This window comes from Juglans microcarpa x Juglans regia, chromosome 2S (assembly GCF_004785595.1).
Source record: "Juglans microcarpa x Juglans regia isolate MS1-56 chromosome 2S, Jm3101_v1.0, whole genome shotgun sequence".
In the NCBI taxonomy this organism is placed as follows: domain Eukaryota; kingdom Viridiplantae; phylum Streptophyta; class Magnoliopsida; order Fagales; family Juglandaceae; genus Juglans; species Juglans microcarpa x Juglans regia.
This window is the reverse complement of record NC_054597.1, coordinates 34,037,099-34,051,725: the sequence shown is the minus strand read 5'-3', so window position 1 is coordinate 34,051,725 and position 14,627 is coordinate 34,037,099. Positions and strand designations below refer to the sequence as shown.

At 37.0% G+C, this 14,627-nt stretch overlaps 2 protein-coding genes across 5 annotated transcripts; one reads left to right on the top strand and one right to left on the bottom strand.

The window, feature by feature from the left end:
* Positions 1–1,263: 1,263 nt before the first annotated feature.
* LOC121251719 (fimbrin-5-like) lies at positions 1,264–8,727 on the top strand. 2 transcript variants are annotated; one of them, XM_041151051.1, is made up of 15 exons: positions 1,264–1,606; positions 2,032–2,161; positions 2,291–2,461; positions 2,708–2,946; positions 3,056–3,227; positions 3,345–3,383; positions 3,506–3,574; positions 3,697–3,813; positions 4,386–4,597; positions 5,679–5,834; positions 5,911–6,110; positions 7,015–7,181; positions 7,268–7,364; positions 7,518–7,609; positions 8,154–8,727. In XM_041151051.1, exons 2-15 carry the CDS (start codon positions 2,075–2,077, stop codon positions 8,439–8,441), a joined length of 2,106 nt encoding a protein of 701 aa, XP_041006985.1. In that variant the 5' UTR covers positions 1,264–1,606; positions 2,032–2,074; the 3' UTR covers positions 8,442–8,727. The 2 variants fall into 2 exon arrangements, with proteins under 2 accessions (XP_041006985.1, XP_041006986.1); XM_041151052.1 differs by lacking the exon at positions 8,154–8,727 and adding an exon at positions 7,997–8,141.
* A 1,212-nt stretch (positions 8,728–9,939) lies between these two features.
* LOC121251720 (BTB/POZ domain-containing protein At2g04740) lies at positions 9,940–14,069 on the bottom strand. Of its 3 annotated transcripts, none has more exons than XM_041151054.1 (5): positions 13,589–14,069; positions 11,672–12,431; positions 11,340–11,376; positions 11,127–11,260; positions 9,940–10,462 (listed from the first exon to the last, which is right to left on the bottom strand). In XM_041151054.1, the coding sequence occupies exons 1-5, from the start codon at positions 14,067–14,069 to the stop codon at positions 10,114–10,116; spliced, it is 1,761 nt and encodes a 586-aa protein (XP_041006988.1). In that variant the 3' UTR covers positions 9,940–10,113. The 3 variants fall into 3 exon arrangements, 2 of the variants coding, with proteins under 2 accessions (XP_041006988.1, XP_041006989.1); XM_041151055.1 differs by having other exon boundaries at positions 10,162–10,386; XR_005938100.1 differs by lacking the exon at positions 9,940–10,462 and having other exon boundaries at positions 11,158–11,260; positions 11,570–12,431.
* Positions 14,070–14,627: the final 558 nt, after the last annotated feature.

Here is a 14,627-nt window from a genome sequence, read left to right as displayed (position 1 = left end):
TAAGACCTTATTAATTCAGACCTACCAATGAATTAGTGATCTATCCAATACGAAATTAAAAAAAAAAAAATGGAATACATGTTTAAACTATCAGAACAAATGTATAATTTTTTAACAAATAAGAGAAAATATCAAATAATCTTGTGAAGAGTATTTGATCACAATGAACTCGATGAGAAGAAGCTAGCTAGCTTTTATATCCTTTTTTTATAGTAAAGATGCAATTGAAACGACTATCGACAAGATTCCCAAATTAAAAAAGAGAATAGATTTCGTAAACAACGTAGAGTAGAGGCAAAATGAAAGGAATAATATTGTAGAGAGATTTCAGACCCAAACAACACAAACAAACAGAAGAGCTTAAAAGATGCAAACTTACACTACCTTTTGTGATTGGAATGATGTGCTTAAAACGTGGGGGGCGGCAGAAAATTAGGCTGCGAAAGCCACCCTGCCCCTTCATTTTTGCCACATTTGTTGACTTCCTATATATATATATATATATATATATATATATATGTAGATACTTATCATTGGTCGGTCGAGTTTGAGCATTGCACATCTGATTGTGAGAGATTATGAAAATAAAGATGATCGGGATGCAAGGAAGGGAACTTGTGAGAGATTATTGAGTAGTCAGTCATATGTGAGACTCAACACAAGCAAACTTTTTCAAATTTCTATAATGAATATACTAACCCCATGGTGTTTTACTAACGACAACTTCTTCAAAAACTCTCCTCTTAGGACTCTTCAAACCCAAGACTCACTACTGGTAGAGAGGAGGGGCATCAGTACCTTACACATAGTTTATTTGATATAATTTAATTTGAAAGATAAATTTTAAAATTTAAATTTTTTAAATTAAATTTTACTATTTAAATAATATAAATAGTGTGTTTTACTCACCGACTTAAAAAGATAGAAAAATTCTTATTCGTAACCATATTTGCGTGCAAGAATAAAAAAAGGGAGCCACTCTTTTTCTTCCCGAGGAAAGCTTGATCTACTCAGAGTCACCGCAACGTGCACTTCAACAAAATCCTCGCGTTCTTAAGTGGTGCACAAAATTCGTTCTCCCGACATTTGCATTAAAATGAGCCACACAATTGACGCGTTTTAAAAACAAGGATGAATTGCTTTGGCCTCTACCATAGACATCTCTCAGAAATTAAAAAAATAAAAATAAATAACCAAATTTAGCATTTATAGTTTTTTTGTCCAAAGCATAGCATTTATAATTTCCAGATTGATTGAATAAAGATTGTTTAATGGGGAAGTAATATGGTATTCAGAGCAGGGTAGGCAAGAAAAGCCGAATGAAGGTTTTGGTCCATAAATAAAAGCACCACCACCACCACCACCTTTGCGTTGCTCTCTCTCTGCTTGCGTTAGAGGCATTTGCCTTCCCCTTGGTCTTCGCGGGTCCTATAGGCAACACGGTTTTCTCTCCTACAGCCAAACCTGAAAAGCATCAACTCTGAAAATAAAAATGCGCTCTCTCTCTCTCTCTCTCTCTCTCTCTCCAACAGCCAAACCTGCGCAAAAAAGAATGATAAGAATGATGAAGCTTTCGATTTAGCACTTGTTTCTTAGAGTCAATAAGGTACTTCCTCCTTGTTTCTCACGCTAATATTCAATTTTGCTACGTGGGTTTTCATTCTTTCTTTTCAATCTCGATTATTTTTCATCGCATTGGTTGGTTCACAAGGTTCAAACCTTCAGTTTGCTACATGGGTATTATTATCATTTTTGTTTGGTTTGATTTTGTTTCATTTTGAGTCGAGATTATTGGTTCTTGTACGCCCCTTGTTAGATTCCACTGCTGGATCAATCAAGAGCCGCGTAATTAGATATGCGTGGACGTCCACTTGGATGTGTAGTATGGTTTCTCAATTGGGTTTTGTTCATTTCAACATATATGGATCTGTGTTTTCGTGTTGTTGTTCCCCAATTATAGAGTTTCTTGCTTCCTTATTGGAATCCTGATGTAATATATCATATGCCACTATCTATCTTTTGGCCGTCCAGTATTCCTCCTTGTGTTGGGAAGTTCAAGCAAACAACCGTCAAGATGTCTGGTTTTGTGGGTGTCCTTGTTTCTGATTCATGGCTACAGAGCCAATTCACCCAAGTCGAGCTTCGCACCCTCAAGTCCAAAGTAAGCACTTCTTTGTTCTCAAATATGTGCGTTTTGTATAATCGTATACTCTTTATTCCGCATTTTGTTCGTATTTTATCATTAATTAAAATATTTGTGGTGACATTTGTTTGGGTTGTTTGGCTTTAGTATGTTTCTGTAAGGACTCAGTCTGGTCGCGTCACAGTGGGAGATTTGCCACCCGTTTTTGCGAAATTGAAGGCTTTCACTGAAATGTTTACCGAGGATGAGATTAAGGCCATTTTGGGGGAGTCATATAAGGACATGAATGGAGAACTTGATTTCGAATCCTTCCTTCGGGTGAGCCGTTGTTATATGGTTGTTGTGTGCTTCTTTTTCATTTATTCTTAGTGCTTACAATGCTATTGATATTTGGTGAATGAATTATGGTTTCACTAAATTTGATAAACTCAATTAGTGGCGAATGCATTGGCGTTACTGGATTTTCATAGCCTCTTTTACTTTTATTTTCATATTTATCTCTTTGGGTGCACATATAATAACTATGATTGGAGTGATCAAGTTGTGGAATCTTTTGATTGGCAGGCATATTTAGATTTACAATCCCGAGCTACAGCAAAATCCGGAGGTTCCAAGAGTTCCTCTTCATTCCTCAAAGCCACTACAACGACTGTCCATCACTCAATTAACGAATCAGAGAAAGCTTCTTATGTTTCCCACATTAACAGCTACCTGGCAGATGATCCATTTTTGAAGAAGTATCTTCCAATAGATCCATCTACAAGTGCTTTGTTTGATCTTGCAAAGGATGGAGTTCTTCTCTGGTAGATTTGCCCGGCCCACTTTGTTTTGTTGAACTGTTTACCCTTGATTGATATTTCATGTTTGTTGAAGGTGCTCCTGTGTATTGATGCTTTCAATTGCTTCTTGTAGTAAGCTTATAAATTTAGCTGTTCCTGGCACCATAGATGAGCGAGCTATTAACACTAAAAAGGTCCTCAATCCATGGGAGAAGAATGAGAATCATACACTTGGCCTCAATTCTGCAAAGGCTATTGGCTGCACAGTCGTTAATATTGGCACACAGGATTTAGCTGAAGCAAGAGTAAGTTAAACTATACTACCAGTTACAAATCGAAATCTTCTTACTATATTTTACTATGCGGTTTTAAACTTGCTCAAGATTTCCTTTTCCTTATTTCTTCTGTCTGTTGATTTGTAGCCACATCTGTTACTTGGCCTGATTTCTCAAATAATCAAGGTATGAAACCCCTTTCTTTTATGCATTGAATATATGCTCTTAGGACTTGGACACTATAAGAGTTGCTTTATCAATGTTTACACCATTTATTGTGCTGTCTTTTCATATGGTGGCCACTTCAGATTCAACTATTAGCTGATCTCAATCTGAAGAAAACTCCCCAACTTGTGGAATTGGTGGATGACAGCAAGGTAACCTTCCTTCTAATGCGATCTAGGTTTTGATATTTTGTTTTTCATTTTGCTATATACACTGGACAATTATTGACATTATTTTGCTAATGAAATCGAATTAATCTGGAATTAATCTGCAGGATGTGGAGGAGCTTTTGAGTTTACCGCCTGAAAAGGTTTTACTGAAATGGATGAATTTTCATTTGAAGAAAGCTGGATATGAGAAACAAGTTACAAACTTCTCTTCTGACGTCAAGGTAAGGGAAAACTCACCAGCTCATGAGAGTCTAAAAGCTTTATGCTTTAATCTAGTGGCAAAAATGCAATTTTAAGTTGGTATGGTATGGTGATAAGAGTTCGGTATTCTGGCTTTTTCCATTCATGTATATTTTCTGTATGCTCAGGCTTTGCCCTGTCAGCTATTTCAATAAAGTTCTATTACCCACACACCTACCCACTCCCACGTGCATTTGCACACGCACATAATGAATAGATTTACTGCCTTGGGCCAATTGCATTGATTTTCTGGTGAAGAAAAGAACTCTTCGAGAAAAATGGAGACTAGTGGAAAATGTGGTTTTATCATTACATTCCCAATTACCTGTCAGCTTCCTGTGAAGTAGTATGCTGTTAGCTTATGGAAAAGCTTTTTTGTTTTATTTTTTTATCATGCATCATGTTTGAGTCACAACACAACTAGAATTTGGGGCACATATTTACCAATATAGAAAACGATAATGTTGTAACATTTCAATGTAGACATGTTTAGATGATGCTTCTGAAGAATTGTGCTATGTCTTTGATGCTGCCTTATCGTTGTGCATTTCAGGATGGAGAGGCATATGCTTACTTGCTTAATGCTCTTGCACCCGAACACTCAGGCCCCGCTGCCTTGGATACAAAGGATCCTAAAAAAAGAGCAGACATGGTTCTTGCACATGCTGAGAAATTGGATTGCAAAAGATACCTCACTCCTAAGGACATTGTCGAGGGTTCACCAAATCTGAATCTTGCATTTGTTGCACAAATATTCCAGCACAGGTGAGGAAGAATGTCTTTACTATTTTCTTCTTTAAGTTTGCACCACCCCCCCCCCCCCCCAACGGGGGGCCGAAAATTAGCCTTAAACCATAGCTTTTTTCCTTTCCGTTTTTAGGTGATTGATATTTCACCTTGCTGATATAGTACTTAGTTTGGTGTCTGAGTAGTGGTCTTGAGTTGAATACACACTTTATATCTAGTTGATTTAAATATTCCACGTGTTTGGACCACTTATTAAGGGGTAGTTTCGCTCACATGTGAGATGAGTTTTAGAATATAATTTTAATTATTAAATTCACCTCTTCAGCCCAGTTTAAGTTTTCTGGACATTCGGCGATTTGTTTCACTTATGTAAATTGATTATGATTTTATCACCTTGTCTATTGGATTTACATGATCTAGCCAATTCATTGTCATAACCTTGCTAGTTATTGTGAGTAGATCTGTTTGAATCACCACATTTAGGTGATTTATCATCTGGTTTCTGTAAGAATATGTGGCAGGGCCGAACTTTTCCTACTTCTGCATAACATACTTAGGTTTCTAAGATCCTTTATGTACCCTTTTGGAAATAGGGAAAAATTACACTTTTCCTTCTCAAACTACCACTCATTCTACAATATGACCAGCAAACTACCAAAGTTATCACTTTACTCCCTCAAACTATCCTTTTTTTTCAATTTGCCCTTTTGTTTAAGATCCACTATTATGATCATGCCGGGTCAACTATTTTTTCATTAATCTAATGACAAGATCTTTAGAACGGATATAAAAATGGTAATCTACCTAGTCTCTGTGGTTGTAGAACTACTAATGGTCAATTGATTCTGAAGTTCACAAGCATATGAAACCTAGTAAATTCAACCTAGACTGTTCACTTCTTCATTCACGCTGGTTCTTGTATTTTTCATCCCTCAAATTTCACTGTAATTTTTAAATGGCGCCTTTCATTATATAAATTATTTTCATTGTAATTTATGATGGTACAGCAAGAAAAATTTTTGTCGTTTTTCTTGCTTGTGCGAACCCTAGCTTTATGATTCTTGAAATCTATGCTAATGGTATGCAACTTTCTCTGCAGGAATGGCTTGACAGTTGACAGCAAAAAGATGTCCTTTGCTGAGATGATGACCGATGATGCAGAAACTTCTCGGGAGGAGAGATGCTTCCGATTATGGATTAACAGTCTTGGAATTGCTTCCTATGTCAATAATGTTTTTGAAGATGTCAGAAATGGGTGAGATTTTGTTTTCCTCCTCGGTGATGTAGAGCCCATATGATCTTGAGTGACGTTAAATGTCTTATGCTTGCAGATGGATTCTTTTAGAAGTTCTTGACAAAGTTTCACCAGAATCAGTTAACTGGAAGCAGGCAACAAAGCCTCCTATAAAGATGCCATTTAGAAAAGTTGAGAATTGCAACCAAGTTATAGGGATTGGGAAGCAATTAAGGTTCTCCCTTGTGAATGTAGCTGGGAATGATATTGTGCAAGGAAATAAAAAACTCATACTAGGTAAGTCTTTAAGCGTTACCCCTAAAACTCTGTTATCTTGCTTATTTGTACTGATCCATTTAATTCATCCACGACTGTTGTCTGATTCGTTACCCATCTGTTGCAAGTTGAGTTGTTGATATCTGTTGTAAAGTCACACTAGTTCGGTAATATTACAGTTTGAAGGATAGGAACTAATTTCGGTTTATGGCTTTTGCCTCCAGCTATTCTTGTAGCCAACCCAAGAGAACCAAAAGCCAGATGGGTGATTTTGTTTACATTTTCTCTGATATGAAAAGTGGAAACTGAATCATAAGAAGTGGGTGGAGTGGGTATTTGAACATATGGCACCTAAGTGTGTAGTTCTCACCAATTATATTTCATAGTTGCCAGGCTTTGTCAATATTCAATTCTGTTCCTAGTTTGGACTACATGAACCCAAATATTTGGTTGGAACGCATGTACCTATGGATCAGGTAGTTTATTTTGATAAGTAGAACGGATGCACAAAAGCTAGTAACTTTTGCCATCATGAGAAAATTTACACCCATCCACCTGCCTCAATTATAAGCATAGAAATGGTGCACAAAACCGGCCAGGGCTGTCAAGCTCTGAGGTCTGACCACACAGAATTGAGCCTTTTCCATTTGATTTGTTGAGACTGATTGGATACTTGTGAGTTTGAATCGCACTAGGTGTGGCTGGTTTCTTACTGAAAAAAATTCTTTGCTAATTGCGGGGCATCTTTTTTGTTTTAATAGCTTCAGCACCAGTCTATATGAAGTTCGGAGCTTGTCTCTTCAATAAAACTGTCTATTTATGGAAGTTGGATTACTTATTAAAAATATTATGAAAGTATGATCAGCAGAGATTGCTCTTCACTGTCAGAAAATGCTTAATACCTGGTGTTCTGTCCCAATTGCAGCATTTCTATGGCAACTCATGAGGTTCACTATGCTCCAACTCCTAAAAAACTTGAGATCGCACTCCCAAGGTAAAGAGGGAAAAGAGATAACAGATGCTGACATTCTAAACTGGGCAAACAACAAAGTGAAGAAAGCAGGCAGAACCTCCCAAATGGAGAGCTTCAAGGTAATACAGTAAATGTCAGCCTTGTTTCACAATCAGATCCTAACCTTGATTGATAGTTTTTGTCTAAACTGACTTTTTTGTTTTAGGATAAAAAGCTTTCAAATGGGATTTTCTTCCTTGAGCTTCTTAGTGCTGTAGAGCCAAGGGTGGTCAATTGGAGTGTTGTTACAATGGGAGAAACTGGTATGTCCACTTTCTTATACTTCTGGTGTGGGATAAAATGAAAATTTTGCCCAAGCTTGCTCCTTTTCAGCATGCTACCGAGTGTGAATATAATGGATATGCATAAAACGGTAGGAAAAAAATTTCTCACTTTATTGTTTTTCATTTTTGCAGAGGAAGATAAGAAGTTGAATGCAACATATATAATAAGTGTTGCACGAAAGCTGGGGTGTTCCATTTTCTTGTTACCTGAGGATATTATAGAGGTAAGGTTATATTTGTAAAATTGGATATGCATATTTCTCCTCACATTTGACACTATGGTGTGATGAAACGTCACTTTATCTCCTGTGCAATTTTGAGTCTGACTGTGTCACTAAATTGTAAGCATCTGAATGTTTAAAAGAAATGGTGCCAGTATCCAGATATGGAGTATCAGAACCTTCTATTTTGGTAGTCTCTTATGTGGAGATTTTGATTGAGCATGTTTCTCATTCAACTCTTTGAAATTTGTCCTTTCTTATGATTCTGCACCTCTCCAGGTTTACTGAATGTATAAGTTTGTTGTATGATACAAAGACACGTTGATTTTATGATGCTGATGTTTCTTAATTGATGGTCCAAATTAAGCCTTATAATTATCACTTTTGAAGGAACCGTGAAGAAGTCCATGACTGATGTTATAGAGTTCACTTTTTCTTGGCTATGTGAACTGGGTTCAGCAACACTGCGATTGAGATTTTCAAATGTAAGAATACATGACTCTTTAACTAATTTCTAATTTTTATTGCAATTGTATCAATACGACAGGTAAACCAGAAGATGATCCTTATTTTGACGGCAAGCATCATGTATTGGAGCCTACAGCAACCTGCAGAGGAGTCAGAATCTAACCCTTCTGAAGAGAGTAATACTCCTGATGCATCCTCTGCAGCTTCAGTGGATGGTGATAGGGAAACAGCTTTGGCTTCTGAGGTCTCAAATTTGGCGGTCAACGATGCTGCTACAGATACTGCTGATACCACTCCCTCCCAAGTGGTTGAAAATGAGGAATCCTCTGGTAAGGTTGAGGGAAAGGACAGTCCTGATGGGGAATAACCGGAAATACAACTCAAAACATATTTTTTTCTTCTTCGATTCTTTATTTTTTGTTTTTACTAGAGAATGGGAAAGGAAGTAATTGGTTGTAGTTAGCAAAATTGTCGCTCGTCATGTATGACAGAGCCCTCAATCTATTATTTGCTTGTAAACCACAGAAGAAAAAAGGGGTCCTGTAAATTTTCTTTGTTTAACTAAAGGTTTCTCTCTTTGGTTTATATTCTTTTGACTCAAATCTTCATTAAGGGGAGTAATATAAGTGGGGCTTAGAAGCTTTATTTGTTCACCCTTCTTGGTATTAGTTGTATTGCATTTCACTAATGCTCGCGTTTGTAACTGGCTTTGGAATACCAAAGGATATAAATCGTATGAAATCCGGCCTTTAACTGGCATTGACATGGGCATATTTGTTTTTTTTTTTTTTTTTGAGTCGGGGAGGGGGATCAAACCCAAGACCTCCATTTTGGAGGTTTGGATGTTATGCCATCAGGCCATATGCCTTTGGCGACATAGGCATTGTTAGTTGTAACTTGACTCACCTGGACACGAATAAAAATCTAGACTTTAGACACAAAGGGATTATACAAAGCATGACACATTGACAATAGTTTTCCCTGGACTTGAGCGAACTTCTTCAACAAGCTCATTCATGAAAAAAGCTTGCAACTTGCAAGCAAGAGGTTTACAATAAGTCTTGAACCCAATTGTACTGTATAGAAGTCGTATATCCGAGCTTTTATTTTATAAAAATGATAAACTTTTCACTTTTTACCATTCTTTTACAACTCTTTTAAATGGAGGCTAGTTATGTATAATTAAAACTATTTTTAATTAATTGGTACAATTATATTGATTGATTATATATAAGTTATCAAATAGTAGTAAAAAGAATTGTAGGTGTATACCTCTTTTCAACCAATGCTTGATTGGGTGTGGGTCAAGCGTACAAAAAGGGTGTTGGCACTTTCACTGGTGATACTTGGTAAGTATGCCGCCATGATAACTGATAAGCTTAATAAGTATGACGTTGAGCAATTCCAATCAACAACATTGAGAATCGAGATGGATCTTTTTGATGACTTTGTTTCCCTTTTCTTTTCTTTTTTTCTTTTGATAAGTAAGAGATAAATATTATTGATATGAATGAAGTAGGCATAAGCCATGTACACAGGAATTGTTTTTCCTGTTGAGTAAATAATAAGCCTCCAACTCATTTACAACTATTTTACAATATAGAGTGATGGATCAATGTGATAACCGTGTCATTTCATTACCAGAAAATGACCGTAAATTATCATCATTACAAATCAAAACAGGAAGATAGATACGACAGGTTGTGCCCATCTAAAGCAAAAACAGATACAGAGACATAAGAAAGAACTAATTGGTTTTATGGTAAATAGGAACTGATTTCATTCAGTCCATTAGACCTTTAAGAGACTAGTCAATCACAGTAAGAAGTTCGTGGATGCTCGAGTAACTAAAGCAACAAAAAACCCACCAAAGCACTTCGAGGCATTTTCATTTATTGTCCTAGTTGTAGTTAGAGGGGTTGTGACACTACAACAAAAAATGTTTTCTTTTTTCTTTTATACTTGAAGGAAAAATCTATAAATCTAAAATTTGTCTTCTTGCCCTTGGCATGCGGGAAGAGGCATGGGGGAAGAGGTGATCAAGGACCATGAAAATCATCAGCAGGAGCCCCATCAGACTTTTCTTGTTCAGCAACAAGCATAAGCATCTCAAGGCGCTTGTCAAAAAGTAATGCACTCTCATCTCTCTTGTCAAGCTCAGCAGCTTCAGCTTCAAGCCACTTCTCTCGTAAATCATCAAGGAGATTTGCTTGATCCGCATTGATTATTGCTCCTGGAGCACTTGGAACAGTGGTGCGGAGTGAGGAATCTCCTGATGGTGGCGGGAGCGTCAACAGCATTGCTCGGAATTCCCGTGTATCGGCAAATGTCTCGAAATTACATGCTATAGTGTCTAGACAGTATTCCCGTATCTTCACAACACCATACCTACATGAGCAACATAACACTCGAATATTTTTATAACCACAATTGGGGTCAGGGCTTATAAGGTAGAGACTGATTTTAAGCAATAATTCCCAAGGGTTATTATCTGGCTTCCTTCTTATGACCTTGCAGTCTTACTCCAGATTATACACGGTTGAATCACCAAAAAACTGTGGAGTAAATTCTCAAACATTAAGAACAGATGAGAGATTTTAAGCTATGACACAGTCCTAAGTACGGATATCCTTTTTTTTATATATAAGTAAGAGATAAATATTATTGATATGAATGAAATAGGCATGGCCCATGTACACAAGAAGTATACAAAAGAACACCTAGATACATTCTAAGAGTGATATGAACATTATCCCTACGTATGGATATCCTAATAAGGATTCTCAAAAGAAGCTACAAACAAATCCACTGTGGATGCTGAAAAACTACTTTTTGACAGTGTCATAATTAGAAGAGTATCCTAGAATTTCAGATCAAGAGCTGAACCTTTGGATGCCCAAAATACTAGTAAATGCCAGAACAGTTGTTAGTATACTTCCTGTCATGCCCCCAATATAAATCTAAGAAATCATCAGTTCACCATTACTGTAGTAGATACTGACCAAGATAACTTAGGAAGAGCAAAGAAATAAAAAGATAACAAGAGATGTACATGTCTGATAATATCAACCACTGGCACAACTCTGCAGGCGAGACCATTTCCAGGTGTGGCAACAGCACATCAGCTACAGCACGCTTAAGCGGAAATAACAAATATCTAGAAGCAGCATCAAACATTTCCTCAGCCTGCTCGGTTAAAAGGAACATTAGAACCACCAAAAGAAAATATTTTTGCTACAAGCAGTGGTGATTGATACAATTGTACCTGATCTGGGTCTATATCCTTCAAACCATCAGTATACCTAAATCAGCCAAAGAAATCTAAATAAGTTATATGAAATTAAGTACGGTGCTGATAAATAATGACCACCACGCAATCATGTTAAATGGTCTCAATCATAATAAATGGCTAATCATGCATTTTTTCAGTAAATCAAGTCATTGATTACATAATAAATGCAACAAATAAATGGACAAGAAGTGCCAGGAAATAACTAGGCATGAGGTCTTGGTTATTGTAGCGACATCCTTCCCGCATATTATCTTCTATTATTCTGATCAATTCTCAGTATTCTGCAGTAATCCGAATAAACTTACATATACTCTATCATTTTCTCAAATGCTTCCGTGCTCAGATCATGTTCTTCAAGACACGGAAGGGTATCAACAGGTAATGAGACCTTTCCTTCATGAAAGCCCTTCATACGAGATAATCTTGCTCTAAAATATTCTGATCTTGATGCCAAAACCACTTGATGGCAACGAAATATCTTTTTATCAACTTGTACACTAACATCTGCAAGATCATCTACGAAATCACTGATCTGCATTGCACCAGCATAAAATGATAATTCCTCAACACTATTGTCTTGGTTTTGCTCCCGGGTGGAGTTGGCAAGTGCAATTTGAAGGATTTGATGCAAGGAAGCAGGAAGACGATCTTCTTCAGGAAGGGATATGCCTTGTAATATGAAGCGTTTCTGAGAATCGTCTATGTCCTTCAGTGCCTTGTATTCCGCATATTTCTGGTGAATAAGTTCTTTCTCAAGAATCCTTTGTAAGGATTCACATTTGCATACTTTGCATATTCTCACAAGATCCTCCATGTCATCTACTACAATCTCTAGTCTGTCAGAATAAAAGAAGTGGATAAGACTGTAAAGAGCAGTATAAGACAACTTTTCCCTTGCAAATCTCACTTCCTTGCGGTCTTTCCAATCTGTTTCAAACTTCCTTTTAAAATATGATGACCGAGCACTTAAGATAACTCTGTGAGCTTCAATAGGTCTACCTTGCACAAAAAATACCACATCTGGAGGGAAATGGTAGGAATTGGATCCCCCAGTGGATGACAGAGCTAGCCAATCATATCACATGTTGAGTGTCAGATTAAAATGTATAATCTTCATGTAAGAAAAATATGTAACACTATATAAGATGATAAGCACTCACATATAGAATAGAGCCTTTTTTCCCAAGACCCAATTTTAAACCAAACGATCAACAAATCAGACAAGCAATTTTTTCTTATTCATTCTAACTTTTTAAGTTTTCATTACCCATGTACTCATCGAAAACCAACATACCGAAGACAAGCAATTAACGCCCAACTAAATTAATTTCCCAAATTTATCTACATTCACCCTAGCAGCGAAAAACACAGAAAAAAAAATGCTAAAAAAAAAAAACTCAGAACGTTTTTCCCAAAAATTAAAACTAGCACTTCAGCTTCACACCAACATACACGTTGGAATGATTCATCCACAAAATAAGGTCTTTTCAAATTAACATAGAAAGCATACAAGATAACATCCTTCGTCTTCATCCTTCACACTTTTCATTCCCATCTACTCAGCCAACATTCAACCTAACTTACCAACTACCACTACTCAGAGAACTTTAGGAGTGGTTTGGATGATGAGTTAAGATGGGTTGAGATGGCTTGTGAATAGTAAAATAAAAGTTGAATTATTTATTATATTTTGTGTGAAAATTTGGGAAAGTTATTTTGGGATTTGAAAAAGTTGAATTGTTTATTATATTTTATGTGAGAATTTAATAAAATTGTAATGATGAGTTGAGATGAGTTGAGGTGGGTTTTGAAGGCAAACGGGGCCTAAAAGAAATAACAGCATAATTACACAAAAATATCAACAACCCAGAATTTGCACCCAGACATAGCATCTAACTGATCATCCACACACGTCCATATGAATTCACACCCCAAATCCAGGAAATGTGACATTTTAGCTTTTATGAAATATTGTTAATAGCAAATACGACTCTAACATAGGGACACAATGAAAACCAACCACCCAAGATTTGTAGCCAAAACGGAAACGAAGCCGTCATCCCCACATTCCTAAACATAGTATTTCAGATACCTGAACTTGCAAACAATAATGTGCCTGAAATTGAAACCCAAAACCCATAATCCCCAATCCCCTACTCACCAAAATCCACATTACCGATTGAAGAAATTTAGCACTTTCACTAACAAACTGCTCAATGTACCTGAGATATGAGACTGGTTATTTGCCTGCTCCAAGAAAGCTCTATTCTCACCACAACCCATGAAAATCTCTCTCATCGAGGCCTGCAAAGGCCCTAGAGGCGGCGGCCTCGCCTCGAAGGCCTTCAACAGCTTCCTCACCTTCAAATTAAGGGCTGCGTAGTGGCACCTGTCCCCGTCAAAAGTGTGCTCAGAGCATATCGCCCCGCTCTCCAGCAACATCCTGGCGGCGTCGAGGTGGCCCGACAGGCAAGCATAGTAAAGAGCCACGGAGTCCCATTGGTCGCGCGCGTTGACATTGATGCCCAACTCGAGGAGGTACTTGAGGCGGTCGATGTCGCCGGCTCTAGAGGCCTCGAATACGTCGCCGTTGGGGACCTTCTTGAGGGGTATGGAGGAGCCGAAGTCGGACGGGTCGAGGTCGATGCCATCCAGGTCGGTATCGGTGAAGGTTAGGGAGGAGTCGGGGGTCGGGGAAGCCATGGGAAATGTGAAGTTTTTTGGCTCTGTGAGGGAGGTTTAGCAGGGTTTAGTGGGCATGCTGACGGTCCAGGAGGAAGAGGGAGTCGACAGAAAGGAGGTGTCAGGTGTGTGGCGACGGAAGGAGTTTTGGGTTTTATTGAGCATTGGCAATCTTCAAATTTTGACTAACATAAGTTTTTTTTTTTTTTTTTTCTCTCCTTTCTTCTTCTTCTTCTTCTTCTTCATTATTATTTCTTTAATTAAATTATATAGATGAACATTACATATATTATAATTTGTTATGAGATAAGATTATTGCATTATTTTGTACTTTATAAATAATTAATAAAAAGTTAATTCATAATTTCTCATATTATTATAATTTTTGCATGATTATAGATAGATGCAAAAAATAATTTCTTAATTATTTTTATATTTTAAAAAATATTAAAAGAAAAATGATTAATATTATTTTATAAAAATATAATTAATAATAAGAAAATGCATTGTAATTCTAAGGATGAAGTTACACTAGAGGGAAGGAAAAGGGAAACATAAGAAATAATAAAATATTAAAAT